The sequence below is a fragment of the Aulonocara sp. 'chitande type north' Nkhata Bay genome, linkage group LG7 (genome assembly GCF_057382095.1).
Source record: "Aulonocara sp. 'chitande type north' Nkhata Bay isolate Kocher_YH1m ecotype deep benthic linkage group LG7, A_spYH_male_GT1.1, whole genome shotgun sequence".
Lineage (NCBI taxonomy): Eukaryota > Metazoa > Chordata > Actinopteri > Cichliformes > Cichlidae > Aulonocara > Aulonocara sp. 'chitande type north' Nkhata Bay.
In genome coordinates, this window is record NC_141350.1 from 1773570 (window position 1) to 1800991 (window position 27422).

Sequence of the window (27422 nt, forward strand, 5' to 3'; positions counted from 1 at the left end):
AAGAAACCAAAAACTAATCTTTGACTAAAAATGTGGACGTTGTTTAACTTTGTGATACGTTTGTATGCAAAGTTCCTTCAAATCTTTTGTAAGGGCGCACCGTAATCGCCCGGCCGCGCTCCGGCCAGCATTTAGAACAGCATCTTAACCACTCCTGCCTTTATAAGCTACCTGAACTCAGACCGAGCCCCTCCTGGAGCCCCTGTTGAACATTCAGCAGCACAACCAGACATCGCTTGAGGTTTGCTAGAAAAACTGGCCCTCCATCTCCTCTGTTTGTGGCCCACATTCTGTGTCCTTCAGTCTGGCCTGAGAGAACACAGATGGAGGCTCATTCTGTCTCTGCTGCTCCACATAACTGTGCAGACGGGTCGGAATCACTCGTGGTCACAAACACAGCTGAGCTGAACGGTACAGGAGGCCCACGCTGTTGTGCTCGAGCGTCTTTTTGTCTCGCCTTTGCATTTGTTGTTTTATCGCCTCCTTATGTTTTTCCTGCTTACGTCGTCAGGGCCGCGTTAGACTGTATTGGGCGGTGCAGTCTCTCAGGAAAATGCTCGTGCGTGTTTTTAAGAGCTCCGTCACCCGAAGATCTGCCTCTCAGGTGTGTGTGCCGCAGCTGGTGTTGTGAATCAGGCCGATGACACACACCTCTTATAACCCGGCTATTTCACAACACCAGGGTGGCCCTGCACCGCTGCCGACGAGACGAGGACCCGCTTCAGCCAGACGGAGCAGAGCTGGGAGAGCTCAAGTCTTCAGTCCTACAACGATCATTTGTGTACCGGTACTTTGAAAAGGGAAAATAATGATCGCGTTTTTGTCAGTTAAATCTGCCGAGATCATTTTTTTCTTTCTTTCTTTTTCAGTTATTTTAGTCAAATTCACTCTGATATCAGGTACATCTGCTTGATGAAATCTTCCATAAACTCACCGCGTTGAGCTGTAAAGCATAAGATTCCCTCTTTGGTCCATTAATAAAGTCCAGTATGTTTCTTTTCTCTTTGACTGAGATTATAGTAACACAGTGGATTGTATTACCTACAGCTAGAGGGGAAGCATCAAAGCACAGAACAGATCATTTCAAATGTAGCAGAATGATTCTTTTTCTGCTTGCAAAGACAAGAGCACACATGGCTACATTGTAAATCTAAAGCTAATTACCAACAGTGTAAAAAGAGGACATCTTTGTACTGTAACAGTATTTCATCTTAAACCAAAATGTGACGTGTGCCGAGCCATTATTTATCGGTAATTTCAAAATCTTTGGCCTCTGCTCTTTGCTGGATTTCAGCCGATTTTTCCTCAGAGGTTTTGTAACATCGTGTCACATCTACTCAAATTTGCAAAACTGAAGATTGGAATAATAAAATGAAGTGTACAGCTCTGAACAACCAGAGACAAAGAACCTGCTCCTCGGTGCTGTTCGTGCCTCCGCAGCAGAGAAGGGAGGCCTGGCCAGTGATGCCTGAGAGTATGGACCCCAGCCTCGGGGTGTGACGAGTTGGAACAGAAGGAAATGCACTGACCCACTTATGGCTTCCCTGGAGACACAGATATTTCCAACCACAGGCCCATCATGCAGGAGCCCCACTGTTTTGACCTGCTGACACTAAACCTTCTGTGCCCGCAGTGGTCCAAATATGGAATCAAAGTGGTTTTAGTGATTTTCCAGTGTCCAGATGCATCTGGCTCAAAGTCTTTACTTTACTAGAGAGCCGAACTTTAAGTCACCTGAGTGACTGCGGCGTTTTTACGCATACTGTAAACCAGACCTTCCCAAAGTGTGGGGCCCGCCCCCTAGCGGGGGGGGGGGGGTCAAAACAAAACGCTTGGACACTGCTAGCACGGGGCGCCCACAGAAACGCAAAGCAGGAGATGAAGCGTCGCTGAATATGTTTCCAAACCAACTTCATTCTAAGCCAAAGACTAGAAAATGTGGTGAAGCAACTCTTCCCTTTGGCTTCACCAACCTTTTTAAAAATGTATTGACAGCAATGTTGAACATTATTACACAGGAAAAAAACAAGTACATGTAAAATAATGACACCGTGACGCCTCTGCCTTTGTAAACAAAGGGACAGTAACTGCGTGTAAACCTGCAGACAGTCAGATTAACAGTATTTCGTCTCTATCATTCTGTGATTCATCTCCTGTAAACAATAACGTGGCCACAGCGTGACGTGAATAAAGGCACATACCTTTGACGCTGCCTGACCAACTCTGTATTCCTCGTCCACACGTTAAACGCAAAAATGGAGTTTTAAAAAAATCTCCGTTTTCGGTGATTGGAAACGCCGTTTACGTGGACGAAACAGCTGCGTGGTCAAAATCACCCGTGTAGGCGCGGACGCAGCATAAAAGAGTTAGTAGTTTCTTTTATTACCACCTGTAATTTATTGCAGTTTACTTGTGTTTTTTAATTGTTTACTAAATGTTTGAGGTGTGAAATAAACCGCAATGGAGCAAAATATGAGCGCGTGTGGTTGGAGGATGTGTTTGTGCGTGTGCACGCGCGTGGGGAACATTTTTCTTGTAAAACAAAGGGGCCCAGCAAAAAGGTTTGGGAACCACTGCTGTAAACGGTGATGGGGATGACGAAGCACGGAACTAGTTTGAGGCGGCAATAGCGCCCTCTGCTGGAAACCTCTTGATATATAAAACCAATTTTGTCAGCACATCCACGAAGGAACTAAAAAAAAGATGTTTGTGTTTTGCCTCTTTTTATTTTCTTTCCCTTTGTTTTAAGGGAAACCGTGAAACTATAAAATGTAAATATAATCAATTATCAGAATATTATTTATGTTAATCAATAAAACGCAGGAGATCGACGTGGTGGGGCTGAGTGTTCAAACTTATTTGATACTTTAAACATGACATATTTAGCCGAATTAATTCGCGGGGTTCAAACAGCGGGGTTAAAGCTCCAAAACCCTCCACGGAAAAACACAGCAGGTGTTCCTGATTGGAGACCGGCAGGTGAAGTAACGACGGAGCGGAGAAGGACGTCTCGTTTGACTGCAAATATAACGCCAGCGTGTCCTGCATATACCCACAAATCGTTACTGCAATGAGCTTAACCGGCTTGAAGGTAGGCCCGGGTGAAACATCCACAGCTTTATTGTCCTTTCGTGTAAAAAAAGAAAAGAAAGATGGATAAAAAGAGTAAAAGCGGAAATATCCTTCCTCCAAAATAGCTTCCCGTGGCTCTGCTGCTTTTCCTCGGGTTCACGTTGGACGGGGTTGAGGGTAAGAAGGTTAAAAAAAATGTGAGATGTGTTTCAGCGTGGAGATTCATCAAGTTCGTTTACTGTGTCCTTTCTAAGGAACCTGCAGTGTGGAGCATTGCACCGACCCCACAAGATGCGTCCTGTCTAAAGACCAGAGGAGCTGCAAATGTGCTCTCGGCTTTTATGCTGACAAGTGTGACCGAAGTAGGCTCTCCTGTCTTTTCTTTTATTTCAATGCATTTCATCATCAGTTTTGTCAAAGAGAAACTGAATGCACCCCAGAATTATGCTGAGTTGGGCTGATTGTGTTTAGGGCTTTTGAATTGGAGATTAAATCATAACAAGTACAAAAATGTATACTTGTCTAAGATCAGCTTCTCAGATTGATCCCGGTGCTAATATCTCTTAGAATATTATTTCAAAGCTTGTCATTGTGAAAAATGAGTTTTCGAATCATGCGTTTGGTTTGTGATAGCATGCATTTAGCTGCACTGACACTGTTCTGCAAGTCCTCTTATACCCACTTCCACGTCTTGTTCCAACATAAATATGTAGTGTTGTTTTTTTGGAGGGCAGCCCGTGATAGTCCAATTTCACAAAGATTGAGGTGTTTGGCTCATTATCCCACTGCTGTGTATGAATCCTTATCCACAAACAAGCAAACCAGAGGGTGGAGTGTCTCTGAAGGACGAACAACTTAAGAGTAGCCAAAACGAGCCCAGATTTAAACTTTTCCTCCACCACGTTTCACTCTGCAGTACCCTTCTGTCTTCTGCTTCTCCATCTGTTACTGCCACAAACTTGGATCTCCCCTCCCTGGTTCTTCTACTTTAAAATGCTGATATGCAACAACCCACCCACAGCTTTCTCCCGACTAGTGTAGATGCTTCTTTTTCTGACCGCATTGTTAACGGTGCTTCTCCTGACCGCAGGCTCGTGTTTTCTTATGTAGCAAAGTCAATATCTGTGACGTTTCTTGCCGTCTCATTCAGCAAAGCCTGATGTTAATTAATCTAATCTTCTGAAGGTGTGCTCATTTTTACTTGGTGTTTTACAGTACTGCGCACTGCCCCTAAGAAATCTTCAGTCAAATTATGGTTTGATGTGGAAAAACTTTTTCCTAATTTTCTACTAGAAACTTGAGGCATAGTCACATTTGTAACTAGCAAACAATGACAGGGCTGCTTGTCATCTGACGTGTTTCAAGAGGTGGGATATAACCCAGGTTATTACAGTTAACGAAAGTGAAGGAAACGGTTTCCAAGGCCTAATCCGTGGATCGACTTCCTCCGAGGCGTGGACGTCTATCAGCAGAGAATGTCCCTTAGTCTGTAACACAGTCAAATATATTCTCAAGTAACATTCAAGCATGCCATTCAGCGTGTTAGTACGAGCTCGGGAGCAGCTTGGGAGAACAAGAAAACAGAGACTGCTTCAGGTTGTCTTCCCAAATCGACTCAACTTTATTCTCAAGTACAACAGTTTATATAGAGGGTAAAATTCATGAGACAGCAGATTATCAGTTTAAACCAGTACAGACCAAGATAAGGCAGCGTCTTCCTGCCCTTGGGTGAAGAAGCATCCTTTGTGTAGTTTATTAGTTCAGCTACAATTGTGATTATCTCAGCGACATATTTTCAAGGCACAAAACAAAGAGTTCTTACATTAGTGAAATCTGAAACAAACCATCTGGCCTTCAACAGGCGTCTAAAAGATTAAGAAACTAATGTAGCTGAGGGAGTGATCTCTGTGGTATTTCAACCTTGTACCAGCCTGTGATTCTCACACATCAATTCTTGGGTCAAAGAGAAAAATAACTAAAACAAAGGGGCCTTATTGAATGACAGAGTTTTCCTGCATAATGTCACTATAAAACAATATCCAGTAAATGCTACCATGGTACTAAAATACCTAACAGAAAGCTTGGTGTAAGAAGACATTTAAACTAACTGCAATGAAAACTAGTTTTAAAAACGATGAGAAGTAAAATGGAAACGATGGAATACAAATGAAGTTCATCCAGGCCTTTGAGACAACTGATGTCATTTTGTTTCAGTGTATGCAGTGTTTTCTAATAATGTTGTCTAACGTGAGAAGTAGTGGTCCTAGCCAGTGTTGGTCAAGTTACTTGAAAAAAGTAATCAGTAACTGATTACTTATTTTCAAAAGTAATTAATTACGTAGTTACTTTTTAAAAACACGATTTACAACCTGAAGAGGTGATAAAGTGATAGATCTTTCAGCCCAATTCTACTTTTTCTACATAACCCATCATACAAAATGTAATCAAATGGAAAAGTCTCTTTTTAAAACTTGTTTTATTCGTTTTAATCTTTTAACTTTATGCATCAAGCAAACATTTAATTATCTGCAACATTCTCTGACTGGAAGAAATTAGTTTAACATTTAAACCTATTTTCTGCACATTCCAGCACATAAAATAAAATATATTTTTTGTGTTTACACTCAGTCTTTCAAATAGATGCAAGTAAAACACAGCAGAAAATAAATAAAGTCAAAGACTCAGCGGTCCTGTTGCTCTATTTTCACCTGTAAAGCAGGAGTGGGGTAGGCGGAGGTTTACCCTGGTGCAGGTGTGCCGCGGTCAGTGGAAGAATCCGTGAGTTTCTCTGTGAGTTTCCCATTACGTCGTAGCTACTCGGTGCTTGTTTGGAAGTTTAGGGGTTTTTTTGCTGTAAAAAGAAGTTTTCTTCCCACGCACAGCGGACACTAATGTTTTTGTCACTTTTTATGGAATCAAACTCAAAGTAAGGTCAGTACTTCCACGCTTTAAACGCTGCATGCTCATACTCTCTCTGCACTCGATATATGATCCATTGTTGATCTGCACACAGCTGTTGTCACTAACGTCGCACTCGCTTACGTCACTGTCATGAGACACTCGCAAAAAATCACGGTTTTAGTAACGCAGTAACGCAGCGTTCCTACGGGAAAGTAACGGTAATCTAATTACCGTTTTTGCAATAGTAATCCCTTTACTCGTTACTTGAAAAAAGTAATCGGATTACAGCCCATCTCTGGTCCTAGCACAGAGCCTTGTGGGACTCCATGGCTAACCTTTGTGTGCATCAAACTTCTCATTTACACGAACAATCTGGAATCTCAGATGGATGCGATTCACCAACTGAGCCGTTTCCTTTGATACGTGTTTATGTTAGAGACTCGCTGACGTTTGCTTCTTACAGATGCACATCTCAAGGTTATGTGTGGGAAAGACCACATAGCAATCAGAGCAGCGGAAGCTTTTTTCGAGTATCACGGCGTGCCGCTGGAATCGCTTCACTTGCCAAACAAATCTTGTGGTGCTAAGAGAGAGCATATCGACGGCGTCCCCTACTACGTGTTCAGGGTTTCCAAACACAAATACGTGACCTGTGGAGGACTGCCGTTTGAGGTGCAGCTCGAGCACAATTCCTTTAATGTCTGCGCCAGCCTAGAAAAAGATGAGCGCCTCAATGTTTTGTTTCTTTTATTGTCCCCTTACAGAAAAATGTAACTCACATCTGGTTTTCCCTGAGTGTGAGGTCAGACCCTCGGGTTACTGGAAACATCATTAGAGATCCAGTTATCAGGATGGATTTCACGTGCATGTATCCATTCATCAGAAGAGTCAGTCTGCCTTTTTCAGTTTCACCAATCTCCAGGTGAGGGGCGAAATAAACGCATCTTTTCCATCCATGGTACTTCACATTTCTTTTCTTTTTTTTAAGCTGCCTTTGAGCATTGTAATAAGTCTGTTCAATTGATGGACCTCTGAAACCCGTCTGCTGAAGTCTTTGCAATGAGTTAATGATTTTCTGTCCATTGAGTATTCAGAGCCACGAACAACCCGCCTTTCTTGACTTTCTTCTGTTTACGTGCAGCGAGACGGTGATGCGAGTAGACGAACTTGAAGCCAAGATACGGATGATGTTGTACACAGACCACACTTACACTAAACCTTACACAAGCTCTCCAACCATTGAGCTCCGAGACAAGGTGGGTTAAGATTTTAACCAGTCACAGATGAAACTGATGCTTAGACACAAGGATGGACTTTTGGTTCTTTGAAGCAGGTTTCAAATTCACCTGTGCTGTGATGCAGCCTGCCTTTATGCAACACCTGAGCTAAGCAGGTACATGTAGTGCTAGTCAACGTGCACTCAGGGCTGTAGAAATATTACTCAGATTGATTAATAGGGTTTTGTTCATATCTGATGGCAACAAGTAGAAGGGTTTAGTGCTAAAATCAGTCTGTTTGATACAGAGAACTACAGATCCTGAGCACTGTTGCCCGCCTGACCACGGTCTGACTCATGATGCCAGCTGCAATGGTGGTGCCATTTTCCAAGACTGTTGGGTGGTGGTTTTGTAAATGCTGATCTGTTATCTTGGACAGAAGCTGCCCAAGAGCAGTTTGATTATGCACAGGTTACAATGCTGATGTGCCCTGGTTCAAATGCAATAGAATAGCCCTTTACTGTCATTGTATGTGTACACTAGAATTGTGGGTGCTCCACACCAACGGTGCCAGAATGCAATATAGATGGTAGAAAACAGGAATAAATGGCAAACATCACGGGGGTTTCATTGGCATGCTTGACCATGACATGGCCGTGGCTGGGCTCATCTCTGATGCAGATGAGACGGCGTACAGGGCGCAGGTAGAGAACCTGTCCCGCTGGTGTTTAGAAAACAACCTGAAGCTGAACGAACTCATAATGGACTTCAGGAGGCACAGACCGGTCCCATTAGAAGTGGTGGAATCTGTCTCCACCTTCAGGTTTCTGGGCACCCACGTCGCCGTCCATCTCACCTGGACACACAACACAAACGCCCTGGTAAAGGGGGAGGTGGTGTGCAGGGTCACCTCAAACTCAGAAAAGAAGGCTCAGTTTGAGGGGGAGGTTTGCACATCTTGGTGTGTGTGTGTGTGTGTGTCACAACGAGTTGGCCGGGCTAAAAGACATATCTGCAGCAGATGAACAATACATGAAAGTCATGTCCTTAAAAAATGGGGGAATCCAGTGAAGACCTGAGAGAAGCATCTGGTTCTTCAGCTGAGTAATTCATGAACCGTTTACCTCTGTGGTAGAGCGGCTGTCATGAAGGCATTTACAAGGGAGGGAAAACCTGAGGTGTGCCAAGGTACACGAGCGGTAGCAACAGGCGTCACGGAGCGATGCATCCAAATATCATCAGTCTCTACAGACGAGGTCAGAGCAGCACACCAGGATGTCTAAAGTCACCTGTGAAGCACGGAGGCTGTTATGGTTTGGGTTTCAGTAGTATTGATGATCTTGTCAAAGTCATTAACGATATGAAAAGTACCATCAGATTTACATTATCATCTGCAAAGCTTGTGATTGGCAGCAGCTCCATTTTTCAACATGAATCCAAGAACTGCAAATGCAGTGACAGTATACATGGTTAGTTGGTGATTGGCCTCCAGATCTTAACGTTACTGAAGCAATGGAACAAAAGGCAGCCAACATCCAAAGAGCAGCTCTGAATGTCCTTGAAGGTTGGTTGACGATGTAGAAACTCTCTTTGCCTCAAATGTTTCCATTTATGTTTGCACGTTTCAATAAATCTGTCCTATTTTCCTAACAAAATATCAAGAAATGAGGGGTTGCTCAGGGCTTTTGGACGAAAACCATATTTCTGGTCCTCCACACCTCACCTGTGTGGCTCTGTTGTCCACAACTGGTTCCCAGCACTGAGTTGGAGAACCACGCGTTTGACCGTTCAGGCTAAATGCTGAAAATGAGGTTTAAAGGGACGAAACGTTTAGCCGAGTTTATGCTCGGGGTGAAATTAGTCCCAGCTAATGTTCTACACACTGATGGTGGCTTTGACTTTGATGTTGCCTTTGTAAGCACGCGCTCCCATTAGAGATGACCTCAACTGGGATTAGCAGGTCAATCCTTTCTCTGCCATCAAAGAATCAAATTCAAATTTTATTTGTCACGTACACAGTCATACACAGTACGATATGTAGTGAAATGCTTGGACAACTGCTCGTGACCTAAAGAGAACAAAAAAGGAAAAGGCTATGAATAAGATAGGAAATAAATATGAAAAATTAAAAAGGGTAAATTTAACTAGGAAGGAATAAAATATAAATTAAGGTTAAAAATGAAATAACTGTACAACACAAATTAGAATGAAGGGTAAATTTAACTGGGAAGAATAAGATAAAATATATAAATTAAAGTTGAAAATAAAATAACTGTACAACAAAATACACAATATAGAACTATATAAGAATGTATGAAGAAATCTAAATATAAATATATACACAATAACAGCAGCTGTACAAGTATTAACCGGAAATGAAGAATATAGTGACCAGTGTTGTGCAAAACCAAAGTCCAGAAAGTCCAGTGTGTGTGTAAGAACTGTATGTGTGGGTCAGTACTGTGTGGTGGAATCAAATCAGAAGATTGGGAATTTTGACATTTATTCTTAGAAAATCGTCTTGGTTTAAGTGCCTTCTGAAGAACCAAATATTACTTAAAGTGAATTGTTTTGTTTTGCACAGGTATATGTCGAGGTTACAATGATGGAGCCTGCAGATTTATTTCTGCTCCGAGTAAACGAGTGCTGGGCCACACAGTATCCCCAGCCAAACTCTACAGAGGGATCTGTTCACTTCCTGCTTCAGAATGGGTCAGAACTTCTCTTTGTGTTGTTTCTGGCACGTGAACGATGAACTCCTCACATCCAGTGACTTCTCTCATCCAGGTGTGTGAAGGACCAAACGGTTTCCTTCCTTAATATAACCGAGGGACAGTCTGGACGTAATGGGCAGAAGTCCACCGTCCGCTACAGCTTCGACATGTTTCGCTTCTCAGCAGATCCGCACGACCTCTACCTGCACTGCACCGTACAGCTGTGTGACCTGGACGACCACGAGTCCTGCATTCCCGTGAGCTGCTGCTATTATTATTGAGGGCGATTTAGGAGTGTGTGGACACGATGAAGTGCATCGTTTTTACCGTCTCATCATCTTTGACTTTTCTCAGGAGCATCGTTCTTTTTCAGAATTGTAACTCGATCAGTAAGAGAGAAGCAGTGAGTGCCGACCCCGCTCAGGGTCTCCTCACCTATGGCCCCATCAGGATCGAAGTACCAGACAGATCTCAGTCCAGTAAGCTCCTGTTTCTATATCAATCTTTACACTCTGCCTGCTGCTCCTGTAGCATCAGCAGGTTTCTGCTAATGAGAAATGTGTCCCTTCATTCTCTTTAAATTTCACATTTGTTTCAGGCGTACTGTTGGCGGTGGTGCTGCCCGTAGCAGCTGTGTGGACTCTCGGCTTCTTCCTCGTCATCCTCATCACTGTGGCCAAGGCTGGCAGAAAGAGGCTAGCGAAAATAGAGGAGCAGTGATGACAATGCTGCTGGCAGCACAAATAAAACATTAAAATGTGCATTTTTTTTCCTTTGTTTTATTATTGACGACCGTAACAAGTGTTCTCACAGACTGTGGGTGTCAGCTGAGGAAAGCATGGCTGCAGAAGGAACTGGTGACCTTTAAGCAAAAATCAAGTTTCATCTAAGATGATGCCTCGTGAGCCCAAAAGAGATTAACTTCTGTTATATTTGCAAAAACTGAGATCCAGACACATGTGGGCTCATCATTAACAAAAGCAACCAGGCTTATGGCAAGTTTGTGAACTGGAGGCTGAGTGTTGTTAGGAAAGCTTAACATTAGAAATGCAATGTTAGATATTTCAATGTCTAATTTTCTCCGTAACTCGATTAATGAAGGCAGCAAATTGTATGGAGATGAGATGAAACTGTCCTGTAGCTTCAAATATCTGTGACGTCACTGCGCGTCACTCTAGTGTCTGGAAATTTTGTTAAAGAAAAAGCGAATTTTAATCGTTTTATTTTGAGGACTTGAAATAACACGACGCGTGTTTTCCATGAAGATTTTTCTATAGTTAAATGGCTGTGGTCACGTGGACCTGCTGCAGCGTCCCATTCACAGCAGCAGAGGGCAGACTGACCATTACCTTGTGTGGCCTTTTGTTGGGGTCAGGTTTGTTGAGCCATGAGGGGGAGGTCTTAACAGGAAGTCGGTAACAGATATTTTATGCCGGATTCTTTTGTCCGATGATGGGCTCAGGCATGCTGCGCGGTTAAAACGTAAAGAAGTCGATTTCTGCAGCGGGGAAAAGTGAAGTTTCTCCCTCGGGTTGATTTTTGGGGGGTTACTGCGGTCGGTTTTTGCAGTAACCCCAGAAACGGCGCAACAAGTACTTTACTTTTCATGCGCTCATTTCGGTGCTCGGACGCTTGAAGTTGTGACTTTCAGCAGGATTTCTCCTCAGCTGCCGATCAGCCATTGTGACCGTCAGAAAGGGGCAAGGACTTCTGCTGCATCAGCTCCGTATGAGGAAACAAACACTTGGATGCTCCGTGAGGGAAGTTGTCCCGGATCGACCAAGAATGGAGTAGAAACACTTTGTTTTCTCGGGCTTTTAAATGTGCCTTAAGTTTCTCAGCTGAACAATAATGATCACTTTCCGCAGGAGTTAAATGTAAAAGCATCTGCTTGTCGGAGGAAGCGGCTTGGTTTGATATTTGCCATTCAACAAGTCTTTGCGTCCGAGGGAAGGATGACATCCCAACAAACCTGGGCTCAGATCATCACGTCCGCGTCCTTACTCTCCCTGGTCTTGTGCAGCGCGGTGCCAGATGACCCAGAGGAAGAACGCTTCAGCGCCGAGGTACGCTGAAGGCTCCGTAGGGGGGAGACTGCCATGTTGTTATTTAAATCGTTGTTGCTGCACATTGAAACGAATCATCCTGCTTTCAACAGTCTCACTGCAGAATTACAGATTACAGCGGGAGCTCGTTTGACCTTTGTCCTCTTTCCAGATAACAGCTGTGCAGGTGTGACCGACGTCCGTCAACAAGGAAACGATTAGACCCGAGTGTTTCCTTTGAGTGGTAACAATGTGTCTGAAGCGGCATCTTTAGACCGCAGAGTGAAACTCACCTGGAAATGACTTTGATGTGTTGTGTTACCTGTGATTATTTATTAGTGAGTTTATCCCCCAAACACAACACGAAGGCTAATTAAATGTGTTTTTAAGCTTTTAAAGGTTTAATAGGGACATTATTCAAACTTGTCACGTAAACCACACTGCTGTAGGAAAGTTTCTCTCTGGCAGGTTTGGCCCGTCCGGCTTCATAACGACACATTTGATTGGTTAAGATTTGTCCTGCTAGCAAAGACCCTCTAAGGATTTTCTGTCTCAGTGCGCACGCATGAAGCCGCGTTGCATGTGGGTTTTTTCGTGTTCTCCTGCTGAGGCACATGTTACCTAACATCAGGACCCTCCCCCCACCCATCTGGAGCCATCATCCTGTTTTGCCTGTTCTGTGACTTCGTGGCTCAGTTTCAGTGCCATCAAACATGAAACGAAGAAGAATAATTCACAACATGTGACGCTTCATTCAGCAGGGACCTCAGGCACTCATGCAGAGCTATAGGTTTAGCTGGTGTACCCACAGGACTGACGTGCAATTTATTTAATGTCAGTTTTCCCGTTTCTGTCCTCTCTCCCCGTCTTGGCTGTCACCGCAGGAACGAAGGAGCAGGAATGTCCTGGTATTAATGCAAGCCATCTGGTTTGTTTCTACTTTCTCTTTCCTCCCGACTCCTCAGATGCTGCTCTTCCAACAGCTGGGGCTGTCACGCTCATGTATACACCATGCATTCCTGATGCACAAGCACAGAGACCTGCTATCTTAAGGAAATCTGACGACCTCTTCTATTTTCCTTCCACGCAGGCATGGCTCCGTAAATTCGGCTACCTGTCTCAAGCCAGCAGGCAGATGTCCACCATGCAGTCGGCTCAGATTATGTCCAAAGCTATCAGCGACATGCAGCGCTTGTATGGACTGGAGGTGACCGGGAAGGTGGACTCTGCTACGCTCGCGTAAGCTCTTTATGTGCTGAGAGCAGTGACCACAAAGAGAGCTCAGGGATATTGTATAGACTTTTTTTTCTATTCATTTGCATATTATGAATTCAACGTGTGTGTGTGTGGGGGGGGGGGGGATGGATGGAATGACAGTTCCAGGCACAAATCCCAAATACGAGCATGGCTTTTCCTTCAAAGATTTTCAAAATAATTTTACTGCAAATTCTCGGCTGGAAACGCTGTTTGTGGTTTTCTTGTCAAGTGTGAAGACGGTCAGTTTGTGTCTGTGTGGTAGATTTGTAGTGAAACTACAAAGACCTGCATCTTAGATTAGCTGTTCATAAAGCCTGGAAACTGAGGGATACATCTGCATCTTCTTCCACTTATCCAATTTACAGTGGCAGGGGGTGGAGCCTGTCCCGGGTATCGTAGGGCAAGAGGGGAGGGTATAATTTAGGACTGCCAATAAACCCAGCCCCTTATACCCACTATCATGCAAAGGGAACATGCAAACTCCACAGAGGATTTGAACTCTGACTGTGAATTAATGGTGCAAAGCGCCACAACACCGCCCACACTTTGCTGAAAAGTCCAGGTTACAGCAGCCGGCTGGGGAATGTTCCCAAGAGCTGCATCGATATACAGTCAGGTCCATAAATATTGGGACATCGACACAAGTCTAACATTTTTGGCTGTATACACCAGCACAATGATTTCAAATGAAACGAACAAGATGTGCTTTAACTGCAGACTGTCAGCTTTTATTTGAGGGTGTTTACATCCAAAGCAGGTGAACAGGGCAGGGTAATGGGACAGAATAAGAACCACTTTTTAATACTTGGTTGCAAATCCTTTGCAGTCAATCACAGCCTGAAGTCTGGAACACAGACATCACCAGACGCCGGGTTCCATCCCTGCTGATGCTCTGCCAGGCCTCTACTGCAACAGTCTTCAGTTCCTGCTTGTTCTTGGGGCATTTCCCTTCAGTTTTGTCTTCAGCACATGAAATGCTCAGTCGGATTCAGGTCAGGTGATTGACTTGGCCATTGCAAAACAGTCCACTTCTTTCCCTTCAAAGACTCTTTGGTTGCTTTTGCAGTTTGCTTTGGGTCGTTGTCCATCTGCACTGTGAAGCGCCATCCAATGAGTTCTGAAGCATTTGTCTGAATATGAGCAGATAATATTGCCCGAAACACTTCAGAATTCATGGTGCTGCTTTTGTCAGCAGTTACATCATCAATAAATACAAGAGAACCAGTTCCACTGGCAGCCATACATGCCCACGCCATGACACTTCGAGCGCCATGCTTCACCGATGAGGTATGCTCAGGATCATGAGCAGTTCCTTTCCTTCTCCATGCTCTTCTCTTCCCGTCACTCTGGTACGAGTAGATCTTGGTCTCGTCTGTCCACAGGATGTTGTTCCAGAACTGTGATGGCTTTTTTAGATGTTGTTTGGCAAACTCTAATTTGTCCTTCCTGTTTTTGGGGCTCACTAATGGTTTCCATCTTGTGGTGAACCCTCTGTATTCACACTGGTGGAGTCTTCTCTTGATTGTTGACACACATGCACCACCTCCTGGAGAGTGTTCTTGATCTGGCCAACTGTTGTGAAGGATGTTTTCTTCAGCAGGGGAAGGATTCTTCGGTCGTCCACCGCAGTTGTTTCAGGTCTTTTGGTGTTGCTGAGCTCACCGGTGCGTTCCTTCTTTTTGAGAATGTTCCAAACAGTTGTTTTGGCCACGCCTGATGGTTTTGCTGTCTCTCTGATGGGTTTGCTTTGTTTTCTCAGCCTAATGATGGCTTGCTTCACTGATAGTGACAGCTCTTTGGCTCTCATCTTGGCAGTTGACAGCAACAGGCTCCAGATGCAAACAGCACACTTGAAATGAACTCTGGACCTTTTGTCTGCTCATTGTAATTGGAGGAATGAGGGAATAACACACACCTGACCATGGAACAGCTGAGAAGCCAATTGTGCCATTACTTTTGGTCCCTTAACAAGTGGGAGGCACATATGCAAACTGTTGTAATTCCTACACCGTTCACCTGCTTTGGATGTAAACACCCTCAAATAAAAGCTGACAGTCTGCAGTTAAAGCACATCTTGTTCGTTTCATTTGAAATCATTGTGCTGGTGTATACAGCCCAAAATGTTAGACTTGTGTCGATGTCCCAATATTTATGGACCTGACTGTACACGTTTCTAGGTTAGTCTGGTGAGAATGAGAAAGCTAATCTCATCCAGCTTAATGTGGAACTGAGAAATCCTTTATTGTGCGTGCGTGTGTGTGCGTGCGTGTGTGTGCGTGTGCGTGTGCGCAGGGCCATGCGGCGGCCTCGTTGTGGCCTCCCTGACAGAAAGCCCGAGGATCTGGTTGACAGGAAGAAGCGCTACGTTCTGACTGGGCAGCGCTGGGACAAAGATCACATCACCTACAGGTTTCCAGACCAAATGAAACAATCAGACTGCAATAAATCAAAGTGCTCCGCAGCTCTGATACGATTTTACTTCTGACTTCAGTATAATGGACCAAAACATGCCCCCGTCCCTGGGAGAGGAACGGACGTACGATGCGATCCGCAAAGCCTTCGGTGTTTGGAGACGAGTCACGCCGCTCACCTTTGAGGAGCTACCACCTGGACACGGCGTCAACAGCAGCCAGACGAAGCTCGCCGATATCCTGCTGCTGTTTGCCTCCGGTTTCCATGGTGATATGTCACTGTTCGATGGCGAGGGTGGGTCTCTGGCCCACGCCTACTATCCCGGACCGGGAATAGGTGGGGACACGCACTTTGATTCAGATGAGCCTTGGACACTGGACAACGAAAACCCGAAAGGTCAGTGGGTTTGTTTTTTTTCTGCTTATGTGAGAAATTCAACTTAATCTCTGAACAGTCGCCGTTTTGGTCGATATCAGCTGGGAGGCAACCTGGAAGGATGCGGTCGTACTCGGTGACCTGACTCGCTTTGACTCCGCAGTGATAAATGTTTGGGCCGAGAGCTCTCAGTGCCTTTTGTGTTCGTTTGTGTGCGCACCAACCACAAAGCAATGTGCATTTTCCTTGTTGTGCACACTCAAAGCAGATGACCCACAGCTACGCCTGTCTCTCTCGCAGGTATAGATCTGTTCCTGGTTGCGGTTCATGAGCTCGGTCACGCTCTGGGTCTGCAGCATTCGGATAACCCCAGAGCCACAATGGCTCCTGTCTACCAGTGGGTCCACACACAGAACTTCACGCTCCATGAGGATGACATCAGAGGCATACAGCACATATATGGTGAGAAGAACGCGCTCTATGGATGTCTTTGGTGATACAGAGTTATTTCTACCAGCATGAGATGTTCTTTTCTTTGGGCTGCAGAGCTTCTAAATCTCTGTATGCAGAAGAGATGTGAAACCCCACAGTGCTCTGGAAATTATGGATATTACTAGAAATGATGCTGATTATCCTCATGGTGAATCCTTGCACAGCGGTCCAGTGCAGTGTTTGGGGCTACTTAAATGCATATTAGCAGTATTTATGGAAAAACACTATTGAATCTAAAAGCAAATGCCCCAAACTTTATTTTGTCTTTCATGATTAACATTTCAAATCTGCCCTACCCCTGCAGCGAAAGCCTTTCCATCTATTCTTGATTGTCCGTGTTGTCGGGCTCACCATCCTCAGAGGGGTGTCATCATCTTCTGTTTCCATGCTGAGCTTTGATCGCTGCGCTGTTAGCGAGCCAAACGTCAGTCATCGCTCTCACGTCACATCTGGATCCTTACAGAGGATGCAGGAAGCAGCAGATGCAGAATGTCATGCATTCCAGTATGATGAGCCCATCTTCTTCCTCCTGAATAGATGGCGTTGTTGATTAACAGACGCCGTTTGTCGGCGTATCGCGCTGCATTAAAACCACAGACGTGAATTGTTCACACTTGATGATTTATGAACTTTGCATTTCTTTTGCTTTAGATAAAAACGAGGATTTTCCGCAGGTTTCACGCTTGTTTTGATTTTACATCCCGTGACGTTTGATTCTCTCACATCAGCTGTTTTATATAAATCCGCCTCTGAGTAACAGCTCGGAGCTTTTAGCGCTCTGAGCTGGAGATGGTTGATACAAAACTGAGCTTAAAGCAAGAGCGAACGTTTACCGTGTGGTCAGACACACGACCCGAATAAATCCAAGTGCTGCTCGTTATGGTGTTTGCTCACAGCTTCCTCCTGATTGGCTACGAGTGAATGCTGCTGAGAAGACTCGCTGACATCTTTGGGTTTGGGATGTATTTTGCTTTGGAGCCAAAAATGTTGTAACATCGGCGGGCAGTCAGCCTCGTCCTGGAGCTTTTTCCTTTCTTTGTGCAGAGACGCAGACACGCCCGCTGTCTTCCTGTGAGGATAGCGGCCGACTAGGGTCTTTGTAAATGTGAAGTTTTTATTCCACTGAAACACAGCTGAATTTAAAAGAAGAAAACTGATGACAGTATCTTTGTGCTGCGATGGCCTCAGTTCTCGTTTGGCAGCACTGAGCTTTTGTTGTTTTGCTGCAGACGGTGGATTTCTTCACATACTGGCCTCGATGTGTTCTGAGCAAAGCCTTTGGTCCAGTGTAACCCACGCATCTTGGAGCCCATCAGCTGATACCTATTGCATAACTGACTTTATCTGTGTGTTTTCCTCTCTTAGCAACCAGCAGATTTTTCCAACGAGCAGCAGCAGAGTGACAGTCGGTCACAAAATGGAAAACTGCGTTCGCTCTGCTGCAGAGTATTTAGTCGAAAGGAAGCGAATAAAAGCAAGTATTAATGTCTAATGCCACACAGACTGGAGCCTTTCCTGTTGCCTCTTTTTTCCCCCAAGGTCCTCCCCTCATCACAGATGCTTCGCCTACTTCTCCGCTCGCCCCTGACGATGAACCCAGCATCGACTCCCCCACCTCCCCTTCTGTCCCAGAAGAAGAGCCCACCACTTATTCTCCAGCCGATGCCCCACGCGTCCCGACGGACGCCGACCCGGATCCTCCGGCCCAACCCGAACCGAGCCCCGGTCCCACCTCGCCTCCCATCCTCCCTACCTCCACCACCACCCAATCCCCGCCTGTGCCAGAACCCGTCACTCCACGGAAAGACATCCCTCCTCCTCCTCGGCCTCCCAAGCTGCCAGACAACCAGCCCCCTGACATCTGCGATGGAGACTTTGATACAGTGACCATGCTGAGGGGGGAGATGTTTGTCTTCAAGGTAAACAAACAGGGCTTTGCTCACAGCTGCAATGTTCGAGTCATGCGAGGGAAAGTAACTAAGACGTGCATCGTTGTTTTGCTTTTGCAGGGTCGTTGGTTCTGGCGGGTTCGGAGGAACCGCGTCCTCGATAATTACCCCATGCCGATATCTGTATTCTGGAACGGTCTCCCCACCGACATTGACGCAGCGTACGAACGTCACGACGGCAAATTTGTCTTTTTTAAAGGTACGTCACAGCTGCTTATTCCAAATAAAACCAGCCACTTCCACAAAGCGTCGCCCACCTGCTGAGCAGCGAGTGCGTTACGCCTCGACGTTATTCTAGTTTAGCTCTAGTTCCTCATTTCGCGTCCTCTCTGAGGAGCAGCGTAACATGAACTGTTCGATGCAAACTCTGCATTCGTCTCCTGCACAACTTGATTTACAAGGTTCTGAATCACACGGATTTGAGTAAAAAATGTTTAAAACACCACAGAAAAAGAAAAAACTCCCCTCAAAAGAATAAAACATTACGACATGATTGCTGCAAACTGAACGAGAGCACCGAGTTTGCATTTATGAATGTGTGTTTGTGAGTTCACTGGGTGTTTTGAACAGGCCTGTGCAGCGTGGCAGCTGTTATTGGCTCCAGCTGAGCCCGGACGGCCTCATGAAAGAGGTGGAGGGGCTTACATCAGCCTCTCTGACTGCGCTGCTCCAGATGTGAGCAGCTGTGGTGCTTTGCTGTGCGTTTTCAGGATCTCTGATCAGGCTCGGACACTTCAGTACATTTTATTGGCCTGGAGCGCAGCGCAGCAGCCTGGCAGTAGAAGCGGAAAGTGGCTGAAAGTGTGTCCAAAGATTAGGCTTAGGAGAGGAGTCAACCCTCACATATGGAAGTCTTGGAAAATGTGTGAATGCATGCCATTTCAACCTCGCCTGTCTTTTCTGCTTTTCTTCTGGAGTGAGTAAACCTGCTGATGTACACCATGTGTGCTGACCATGAGCTTCTTTTCATCTTCCTTTCTTCTCCTCAGACTTACCTTTGCCTTATTCTTCCCTCTGTTGGCCGTGTCAGAAACACGAGCTGTGCGAGAAAGCTCGACTCGGTGTGCTTTTGTTTCTTTGGACAAAGCGTCGTCTCCATCTGTGCCTACAGGTGACAGATTCTGGCTGTTCAGGGAGGCTGACGTGATGCCAGGGTACCCACAGCCCTTATATCACTATGGAAAAGGCGTTCCTCCACACGGGATCGACACAGCGATCTGGTGGGAGCCCAACGGGCACACGTACTTCTTCTCTGGAGACAGGTATGATTCGGCTATACGGAGCGCGGAGGTTTTAATGCCGCGTAGACATCTTAATACGTCTTATTGTCTCGCAGGTACTGGCGATACAACGAGGAGACACGGACCACAGACCGCGACTTCCCCAAACCAATTAGCAGATGGGGCAGGATCCCTCCCTCCCCTAAAGGAGCCTTCCTCAGCGATGATGGGGGTAAGTCAGGAGTTTAAATTGAGCAATTTGCCCGGGTTTTATTTTAGCAGTGGGAACATCCAACAGCTTCGGTTTATGAGAATCACAACAAACATAAAAAGCTTCGCCTTCACTGTTGGAAGCAAGAGAACAGCCTGACAGAGCAGCAGGGTGGAGGTGGAGGGAGCGAAAGAAGGAAAGGTTGGAGGAAGCAGTGAAGCAACAAAGCAGAGAGAGGAAGGAGAGCGCTGGTCTGTGGGTTGGCCCGTCCTTCCTTTTGGAAATGAGATTTGTGTCCGAGCAGCTCTGAATGCACTCGGTAAGAGTCGGATCACATCTCCACCCAGACGCTGTGCAGGCAGCCTGTGCAGCACAGAGAAGAATCTGTGCTTATTCATGCAGCATGTTGTCAATAAGTGCACAAAGGCGACAGATTTCAAAGGATTTATTGCATTTTGGTTTTATTTTATCCAATAATTTGGCAGACTTGACTAATATAGTCAGGCCTGGCTGTCACCAAAGCGGCGCACTGTGTGAGTCTTCGCACACGACCTTTTGAATGTGCAGCGATTCTTTCTTTTGCATGTTTGTCGCACTTGTACGTTTCTGATCATCAAACAAGTTTACAATATTAGAGAAAAGTAACCCGAGTAACTAGAAAAGACTGTTTTTAAATGATGAGTTTATTCATTAGTCCACCTTCTGAAAAAGTTTCTGTTATTAGAATTTGTTTGATGATCTGAAACATTGTGACAATAATGCAAAATCATGAGGGGGAAATACTCTTTACAAAATACAGTTACAGGATTAATCTGCGCGGGTCGCCTCTGCAGGTTCGCTGTTGAACACGACGAGGTCGGCACGTAACCCTGGAAAACCACAAGTTCATGTTTTTGATGATTTGACTAATAAGATGCGATGAGTGAATTTATTTTGGTATCTTTGGACGGAGCCTCTTCCTTGTTTGTGAGAGCTAGCTGTAGCTGTACGGATAACTACGTACATTCACTGCCTGTTAGATTGATCTGACTCTATAATGGTCTACAGCCAGAAAGGCTCTATTCACATGAGGGGGGCTTGCTCCCAAACATCAGCACTGTGCATGCTGTATAATCGGCATCAAGTGAAAATGTCTCCTTTCTTCTCCTCGTGCAGCTTACACCTATTTCTACAAAGGCACCAACTACTGGAGATTTGACAATCGCAGATCCGAAGCAGACAAAGGCTATCCCCGCTCCATCCTGAAGGACTTCATGGGTTGCGTGGGGGTCCCTGACCCGAAGCCCGACGCAGACGCCGAGCCGGAAGACAAACCGGTCGAGCCTTCAGACCGAGGCAAAGACGAGCACAAAGAGCCAGACAGAGACGCAAACTCGGAGCGAGAGGAGACCGCTAAGCCTGACAGCACAGAGGAAGAGGAGGACAAAGACGTGAACGTGGTCGTGGCTGTGGCTGACAATGAATCAAAGGTCATGACCCTGATTATGGTGGTCGTTCCCCTGGTGCTCATCCTGTGCATCCTCGTCCTAATCTATGCCATCCTCAGGACTCTTCAGAACAAAGAGACACCGAGGGCCTTGGTGCACTGCAAGCGCTCGCTGCAGGACTGGGTGTGACGCTCGAGTCGAAGAGAGAGTTCAGGTGTCCGTCGTTCATCTGGTGCAGCCGCCCAGTTTTTACTTTTGGCGTTAGAGGAAAAGAAGCTTTGAAAAAGCTGACGATGGGCCCGTTAGTCATTGGGAGAACTTTCACTGCTCGTGTGACGTGATAAAAAAATTGTGAATTCAGTGCCTGTGGAGCTTTAGCTCGGCCACAGGTTTTTCTACTGTGCCTCTCTCTGTGCCTTCCAAAAGTCTGAAAAGGCCCCCCCCCCCCCCCCCCCCCAAAAAACCCCTTTCTTTAAAATAAGTTTTCACCAGGGATGTGTGATTGCATCAATTCCAACTGGACTGAGGACGTTTGGGGGATTATTTGTAGTGTAAATGCAGACCAAGTCTTTCGAGCACATATATTAGAAGCACCGTCACATAAACACGTTTGCTTGCATTAATAAGAACAAGCTTTTTAATGAAGATGCTTCAGCAGCGTTTCTTCTGTTTAGAACAGATCGTTTGCACTTTGCCGTCTCTGTTGTGCTGTTTGCGTCTCTGCAGGCCGAGCTCGTCCTCCAACAGCGCAGGAATGTTCGACAGCTGCGTGTCCATGACTTGCCCGCTTCCCACTGAGCCCATTATGTCTGACCTTTCCTGCACACATGACACACATTAGCTCAAAAACAGCTTGTATCTGCACTGATTTGTGCATGCATGTTCGCTCATCCACCCGCAGCACGTAGCTTTTCTTTTCTTTTCGTGCACAGACACTTAGGCTCCAGCCTCCCCTCCTCCTGCCGCAGCCTCTTGCAGACTGCAGCGCTACAAACACGATCCCAGCGGAGACGTGCTGATATACGGCCGGTGCCGGCGTTAGGATTTATTCGCCTTTTTATGAGCGCTGTCGAGAATTATCGAGGTCTTTTATAAAATCTGCAGTGTCAGCCTGTGGAGAGTGAAAAAGCAACTGTGTCCTCTTTTTGTCTCTATTGCTTTTTTAATGCTAAACAGAGTTAAAGCTAATTATGTCTACGAGGGAGAGGCCTGAATGGGTGAGGGTCTGGTTTCCATTAAGGCCACATGTTGCAGATTTAGGGCCGTCAGGCATGAGGGGAGGCGGGGGAGTCGGGAAAAATGCAGAAGGGGGAGTTATAAAAAGTGATGGCGGTGAGTAAAGAGTAGAAGGGAAATGAGAGGGAAGGAGATGAGGAGAGGGAGGGCTCTGTCAGTGTTTCCTCAGGTTTCTGCATAAAAGGACGAGCGAGGGAAGGAAGGAAGGAGAAAGGGAGGTTAGAAGGATTTAGAGGAGGAGCAATGCTGGCGTTGTGCCTCCTGACCTACATTGGGCCACTCGAGTCCGCTTCTCCTTTTCAGCTCTTGTTTCTGCTGCGCTCTGTTTTCACGGCTACAGATGACTGTCTGCTTTTTCTCTGCTCGCTTTTCTTTCTTTCACTCATGTATTTTCCCCGGTGTGTTCATTTTCTCCTCCACTCTTCTGGAAAGTCAGCTCAAGCATATACAAGATAATGAATCCACAGAAGCATCTGCAGGACGGGATCTCGTCTTATTGTCTTTCCCGGCTCATCGATCAGCATTTTAAACTTGTTAACCTTTGCATCGAGTTTCGTTGTGACTTGTTTTCCCTCCTGTGGATACTGCGGCGGCGTTTTTTAAAGAACTATATAGATAGTACGGGGAAAGGATTTCTTACTTTTTTTACATTATCATTTGTAGTTTTGCACATTTTGTGTGCATTCAGATGTTTTGTTAGAGCAGCAGTAGATTTTTTTTGATGATGATGATGATGCATGCAGGGCATGTTCGATAAGGCCTGTGCACTCCAGTGTAGAGTACATTAAAGGTTTCACATAAAACTCAAATAAAAAGCAGCACGAGTCATCTTTGCTGCTGCGTGTTTCCATACTGTGTCTGAAACTTCAAGTTCAGCAGTTTTATTCATACTTTTGGCCACAAGAGGGAGTCGTTGCTCCAGGAAATGGTGAAAACTTGATCTCACAAAACTGCATTTTTTTTCCTACTTAAATCTTTAATATTATGAATGTATGTCGATGTTGAATAATAAGAATCTTTCAAATGAAATATCTTTGTTGCATTTATTTACATCTAAAGTCAGCAGTGACTTTGTAAATCACAACTTTATTTGCGGTCTAATGCAGCGGTCCCCAACCCCCGGGCCTCGGACCGGTAACGGGCCGCGAGAGTTGAGGCTCAGGTGTGAAATGTCGGGTTTTCGGGGTTTTTATCGGTTTTCAGCGTTATTTTGTTATCGTTTTATCGTTTACTCGGTTTTCCTGGGTCTTTTCACGTGTGTTATGAATAAATTTTCTTTTTTTCGGTACCGGTACTAGTTTTATTTTGTTGTATTTATCCGCGACACCTTAAAGGCCGGTCCGTGAAAATATTGTCGGGCATAAACCGTCCGTGGCGCAAAAAAGGTTGGAGAGCGCTGCTCTAAACGATAAAATGATGGAAATGAAAACGAGCTCCACCTCTAACAGTTTCACTCGTCTAATATTCGCAGTAAGTAAATTTGCAGTTGTGTATTTTTTTTTTTTTTTAAGCATATGAAATTTGACTTTGATCCTTTTTCAGTGTTTTCCTGTTGGTTTGAGTAAAGGACCAAAGTATTGAGCTCTGCACGTGTGTGTGTGTGTGTGTGTGTGTGTGTGTGTGTGTGTGCGCATGAGGCTCCTGCGTGACTTCCTTTGTCTTGTACATGAGAGCACCTTGATGTCAGAGGTAATGAGGATTAGTTTCGTCACAGATCATCCACTCCTCAGCTGCTCTCTCTTTTCCTTTGACTCTCAGATTAACTCAAATATGACAAATCGGGGGGGGGGGTGTCCCAGCTGGACACAGCTGGACACAGCTGTGTATCCCTGTGCTCTCTCCTACCTCATCTTTTCCCAAACCAGCCGCCTCACCGGGTCTAATCCAGCTGTTCAATTAGAATTGAGGACAGTGTGGAAGTACTGTGTCCAGCCAAGGCCCAGCTCTGTGTCATCAGCCTGTTTTCTCAGCTTATCTCCTGCTGAGCTGATAATGAGATCTACCTGCTGCCTCCTGCTTCATCAGCACCATAAATGGTTTTCACTCTCAAATGCAGCACGAGGCTTTTTTAAATGGACATTTATCTGAACTGGTGAATGTTTGTCCACCTGCCAGGGACAGTCTGTGTTTACCTGGATGATCAGACCGACGATCTGCTCTTTGAACCAAATGAATCTGATAGCCATAAAATTGCCTCTTCCTGCAGTTGTTCTTTTTCAGCTCCACCTTAGAGCTCGCACGCCATCAGGCGGGGCGACCAACACGCCACGTCTTGTTTACCAGTTTTCTTTTTAACAACGGCTGTCCTGAATCCTCGTTAATCACCCTCTGGCATCGGGCCGTGCTTTCTTTCTCATACCTATTTCCCAATCCTCTCATTAGCTTTGTCCACCTTCCTTTCTTTCTGCTTTCATTCTTAAATCCCTCTGTTATAGTTGCAACCACTCTTCTTCAGGTTGGCGAGTAAAAATGACACCATAATGCAAAAAAGGCTGAAATATCCCCATTTCAAGTGTCAGTGCACCAGCGTCCTCTACACTGTACACTAGTGATGACCAGAAGCATCTGAACTGTTTTTGGACGCCTTACCTTCGTGTCAGTGCGTTGGATCCGACCGATGATGCCTCACTGGTGGGCGTCGTTTTCATAGATGTGACTGCTTCGATCGGGCTGTGAGTCCCACATGCAGGGCCGGTGTACAGTTTGGGCTCCAGCTGATAAAAGATATAAAATAGTGAAATAGGAAAAAAAGGATTCATACTTTTCCTCATCTTGACCTTATTCTAAGATAAGGAGTGATTTTTACTTCAAAGTCTTCACTGCTAATTCAAACACATTCAGGCATCAGGTTGGGCTCTTAATTATTCAACAAGGTGTTTTCAGACATGTTTGGTTCATACTGTACTGACAGCATCACACAGGTTCTCAGCTCCACATCCGTGATGGGAATTTCCTATTTCACCAGACGCTCCATTGGATTGACAGCCGGAGGCCGTGCAGGCCATCGAGTGCAGCGAATTCACTGTTACAGTCAAGAAATCAGTTTTAAATGATTTGGTTTTGTGACATCTTGTGTTTGTCCTGCTATCAGAAGATGCCCACACTGATCATAGACGGATGGACGTCAGCAACAATAGTCCGCTAGGCTGTGGTGTCCAAACAATAAGGGCAAGAGCGTCCCCACCGCCTTTGACTGCTGACAGAAGTGGATCCATGCCTACCAGTCTGATCTACAGCTGGGATTTTACAAACATATTTAAATGTGATGAATATAATGAAACGAATAAGATTCAGATAAGATTATGAAAGATAACTGCGACTCTTTTCACAATTACTATAAATATTACATCTGCGTGGAACTTTTGAGTCTGAAAATGTTCAATAAACAGAAGTCTGGAGGAAGGAAGTGCCGACAGAGGCCTAAAGACACAGTATGCTCTCTTCATATTTTTACTGATTCAGTGACATTTAGGCTGACAGAGCGAAACTGTTAGACTGCTGAACGAGCTGAACGAGCTTTGCTGAAAAAGCTCGGACGTGGATGGGAAAAGGTGAAAGTGCTCCAACACGGCAACGATGATCAAGCGACTCACTTCATTCGTGGTGTCATAGGTTTCTGTCATGGAGGAAACACAACCAAGTAAAATACATGACGTAACAAATGTAGAGCAACTTAATATAAGAAGTTTTATAAACTCACAGGAAACACCCAGCAGGGCAGTGCAGACTAAAGCTGACCACTCCTCCTCTCACTCCTCTTCCTCCTGTCGTTCCAATCTATGACTGCATCAGTAATACACTTCTAAGCCTGACGCTTTATCCCTCACTACGCACTGACACGATGAAGGACTCACACATGCTGAGCAGCTGAGTTCAGTGACCCTGCAGTGTGGGAGCTTATTTAATCAGCAGAATAGTGAGAACGAATCCAAAATGATCGACATTCCTGTGAAAAGCAAAGATGAAAGAAATTTAGTTACTTTAATAATCAAATTGAATTGAATTCATCACTCGTTTATGATTCAGGTGAAGTCTCTGCTGCATGTGCTCACATGTTTAAACGACTGTGATCTGACAGAAAAGGGACCTTTCCCCTTTCTGTTACAAACAATCCACCACCTGCTGGTTGCTCCGTGTTTTCCCGTGACAGCAGTTTATAGGTTACGGAGAAGTTTCCTCGCCGTTAATCTGCGATTGCTCACAGTCTGGGATTGGGCCTTGACCTTCAGGTGCTGCGGGTTAATCCCGTTAGCCCCGCGGGCATCCGCTGTGAAGATCTCAGCAGACCTGCGCCGGCTGTGCCACACTCTAGATCCGTGTACCACCGGCATGCAGAACCACCTGTAGGCACGCAGGTAAGCAACGCAGCTCTGTTATCACGTACACAGTGAAATGTGGAACTTTGTGGGTTACGTAGGTGGTGCTTTAAAACCTGATGGAGCAGACAACCGGTGAAGTTAATGTGGTTTCATTTCCTGTGCTGAGTGAGCGTGTGACCCTCCTTAAAGATCTTTTGAAGCCGGGACTTTAATTTGAACTTTAAAAAATAAAAATCTAAATACAATCAAAGTTAAATTATAATCTTGAACTATTTTCTTTCTTTTTTCTTTCCTTTTTTTTATAAGTGAAGGGACCATTTATAATAAGGATATGAGTTGATCCTAGGCACTGAGGATGACAGTTAGTAGATTACTTGGGGCCAGAGTTGCACTATTTAATGCCACAAATTTGAGAAGAGGCGCCTCTGATCTCTGCTGATGGGGACGACAGCAGCTCACACAGTTTTTCAAAGAAGTCTTCTCCGTGGATCATCCACGAGAGGATTCTTCCTTGAAACGATTCCCACTGCTGAAAACACGCGACAGCTCCGAGCGCTGTGAAGCCTTTACCAGAC

The 27422-nt window shown here is 45.3% G+C and overlaps 3 protein-coding genes and 1 long non-coding RNA gene across 6 annotated transcripts in view; 3 read left to right on the plus strand and 1 right to left on the minus strand.

The window, feature by feature from the left end:
• Positions 1-660: 660 nt before the first annotated feature.
• Positions 661-10759, plus strand: zpd (zona pellucida glycoprotein d). 2 transcript variants are annotated; one of them, XR_015130119.1, is made up of 10 exons: positions 661-3091; positions 3198-3249; positions 3327-3434; positions 6437-6645; positions 6738-6895; positions 7115-7229; positions 9775-9902; positions 9978-10161; positions 10259-10383; positions 10503-10523. XR_015130119.1 is itself a non-coding variant. In XM_086297921.1 (10 exons), exons 1-10 carry the CDS (start codon positions 3071-3073, stop codon positions 10622-10624), a joined length of 1203 nt encoding a protein of 400 aa, XP_086154047.1. In that variant the 5' UTR covers positions 661-3070; the 3' UTR covers positions 10625-10759. The 2 variants fall into 2 exon arrangements, 1 of the variants encoding a protein (XP_086154047.1); XM_086297921.1 differs by having other exon boundaries at positions 10278-10383; positions 10503-10759.
• LOC147324264 (uncharacterized) lies at positions 9418-26863 on the minus strand. 2 transcript variants are annotated; one of them, XR_015130120.1, is made up of 3 exons: positions 26229-26863; positions 25118-26144; positions 9418-10600 (listed from the first exon to the last, which is right to left on the minus strand). It is a non-coding gene; the product is annotated as an uncharacterized LOC147324264 (long non-coding RNA). The 2 variants fall into 2 exon arrangements; XR_015130121.1 differs by lacking the exon at positions 9418-10600 and having other exon boundaries at positions 24015-26144.
• Positions 11348-21740, plus strand: mmp15a (matrix metallopeptidase 15a). The gene is made up of 10 exons (XM_086297919.1): positions 11348-11970; positions 13040-13188; positions 15499-15615; positions 15698-16014; positions 16294-16455; positions 18025-18404; positions 18495-18633; positions 19546-19696; positions 19771-19886; positions 21021-21740. The coding sequence occupies exons 1-10, from the start codon at positions 11860-11862 to the stop codon at positions 21479-21481; spliced, it is 2103 nt and encodes a 700-aa protein (XP_086154045.1). The 5' UTR covers positions 11348-11859; the 3' UTR covers positions 21482-21740.
• LOC147324266 (uncharacterized) overlaps positions 26347-27422 on the plus strand; it is a 31671-nt gene continuing 30595 nt past the window's right edge. The window contains exon 1 of the mRNA XM_086297922.1: positions 26347-26883. The gene's annotated coding sequence lies outside the window, so the exon portion shown is untranslated. The remainder of the gene's footprint in view (positions 26884-27422) is intronic.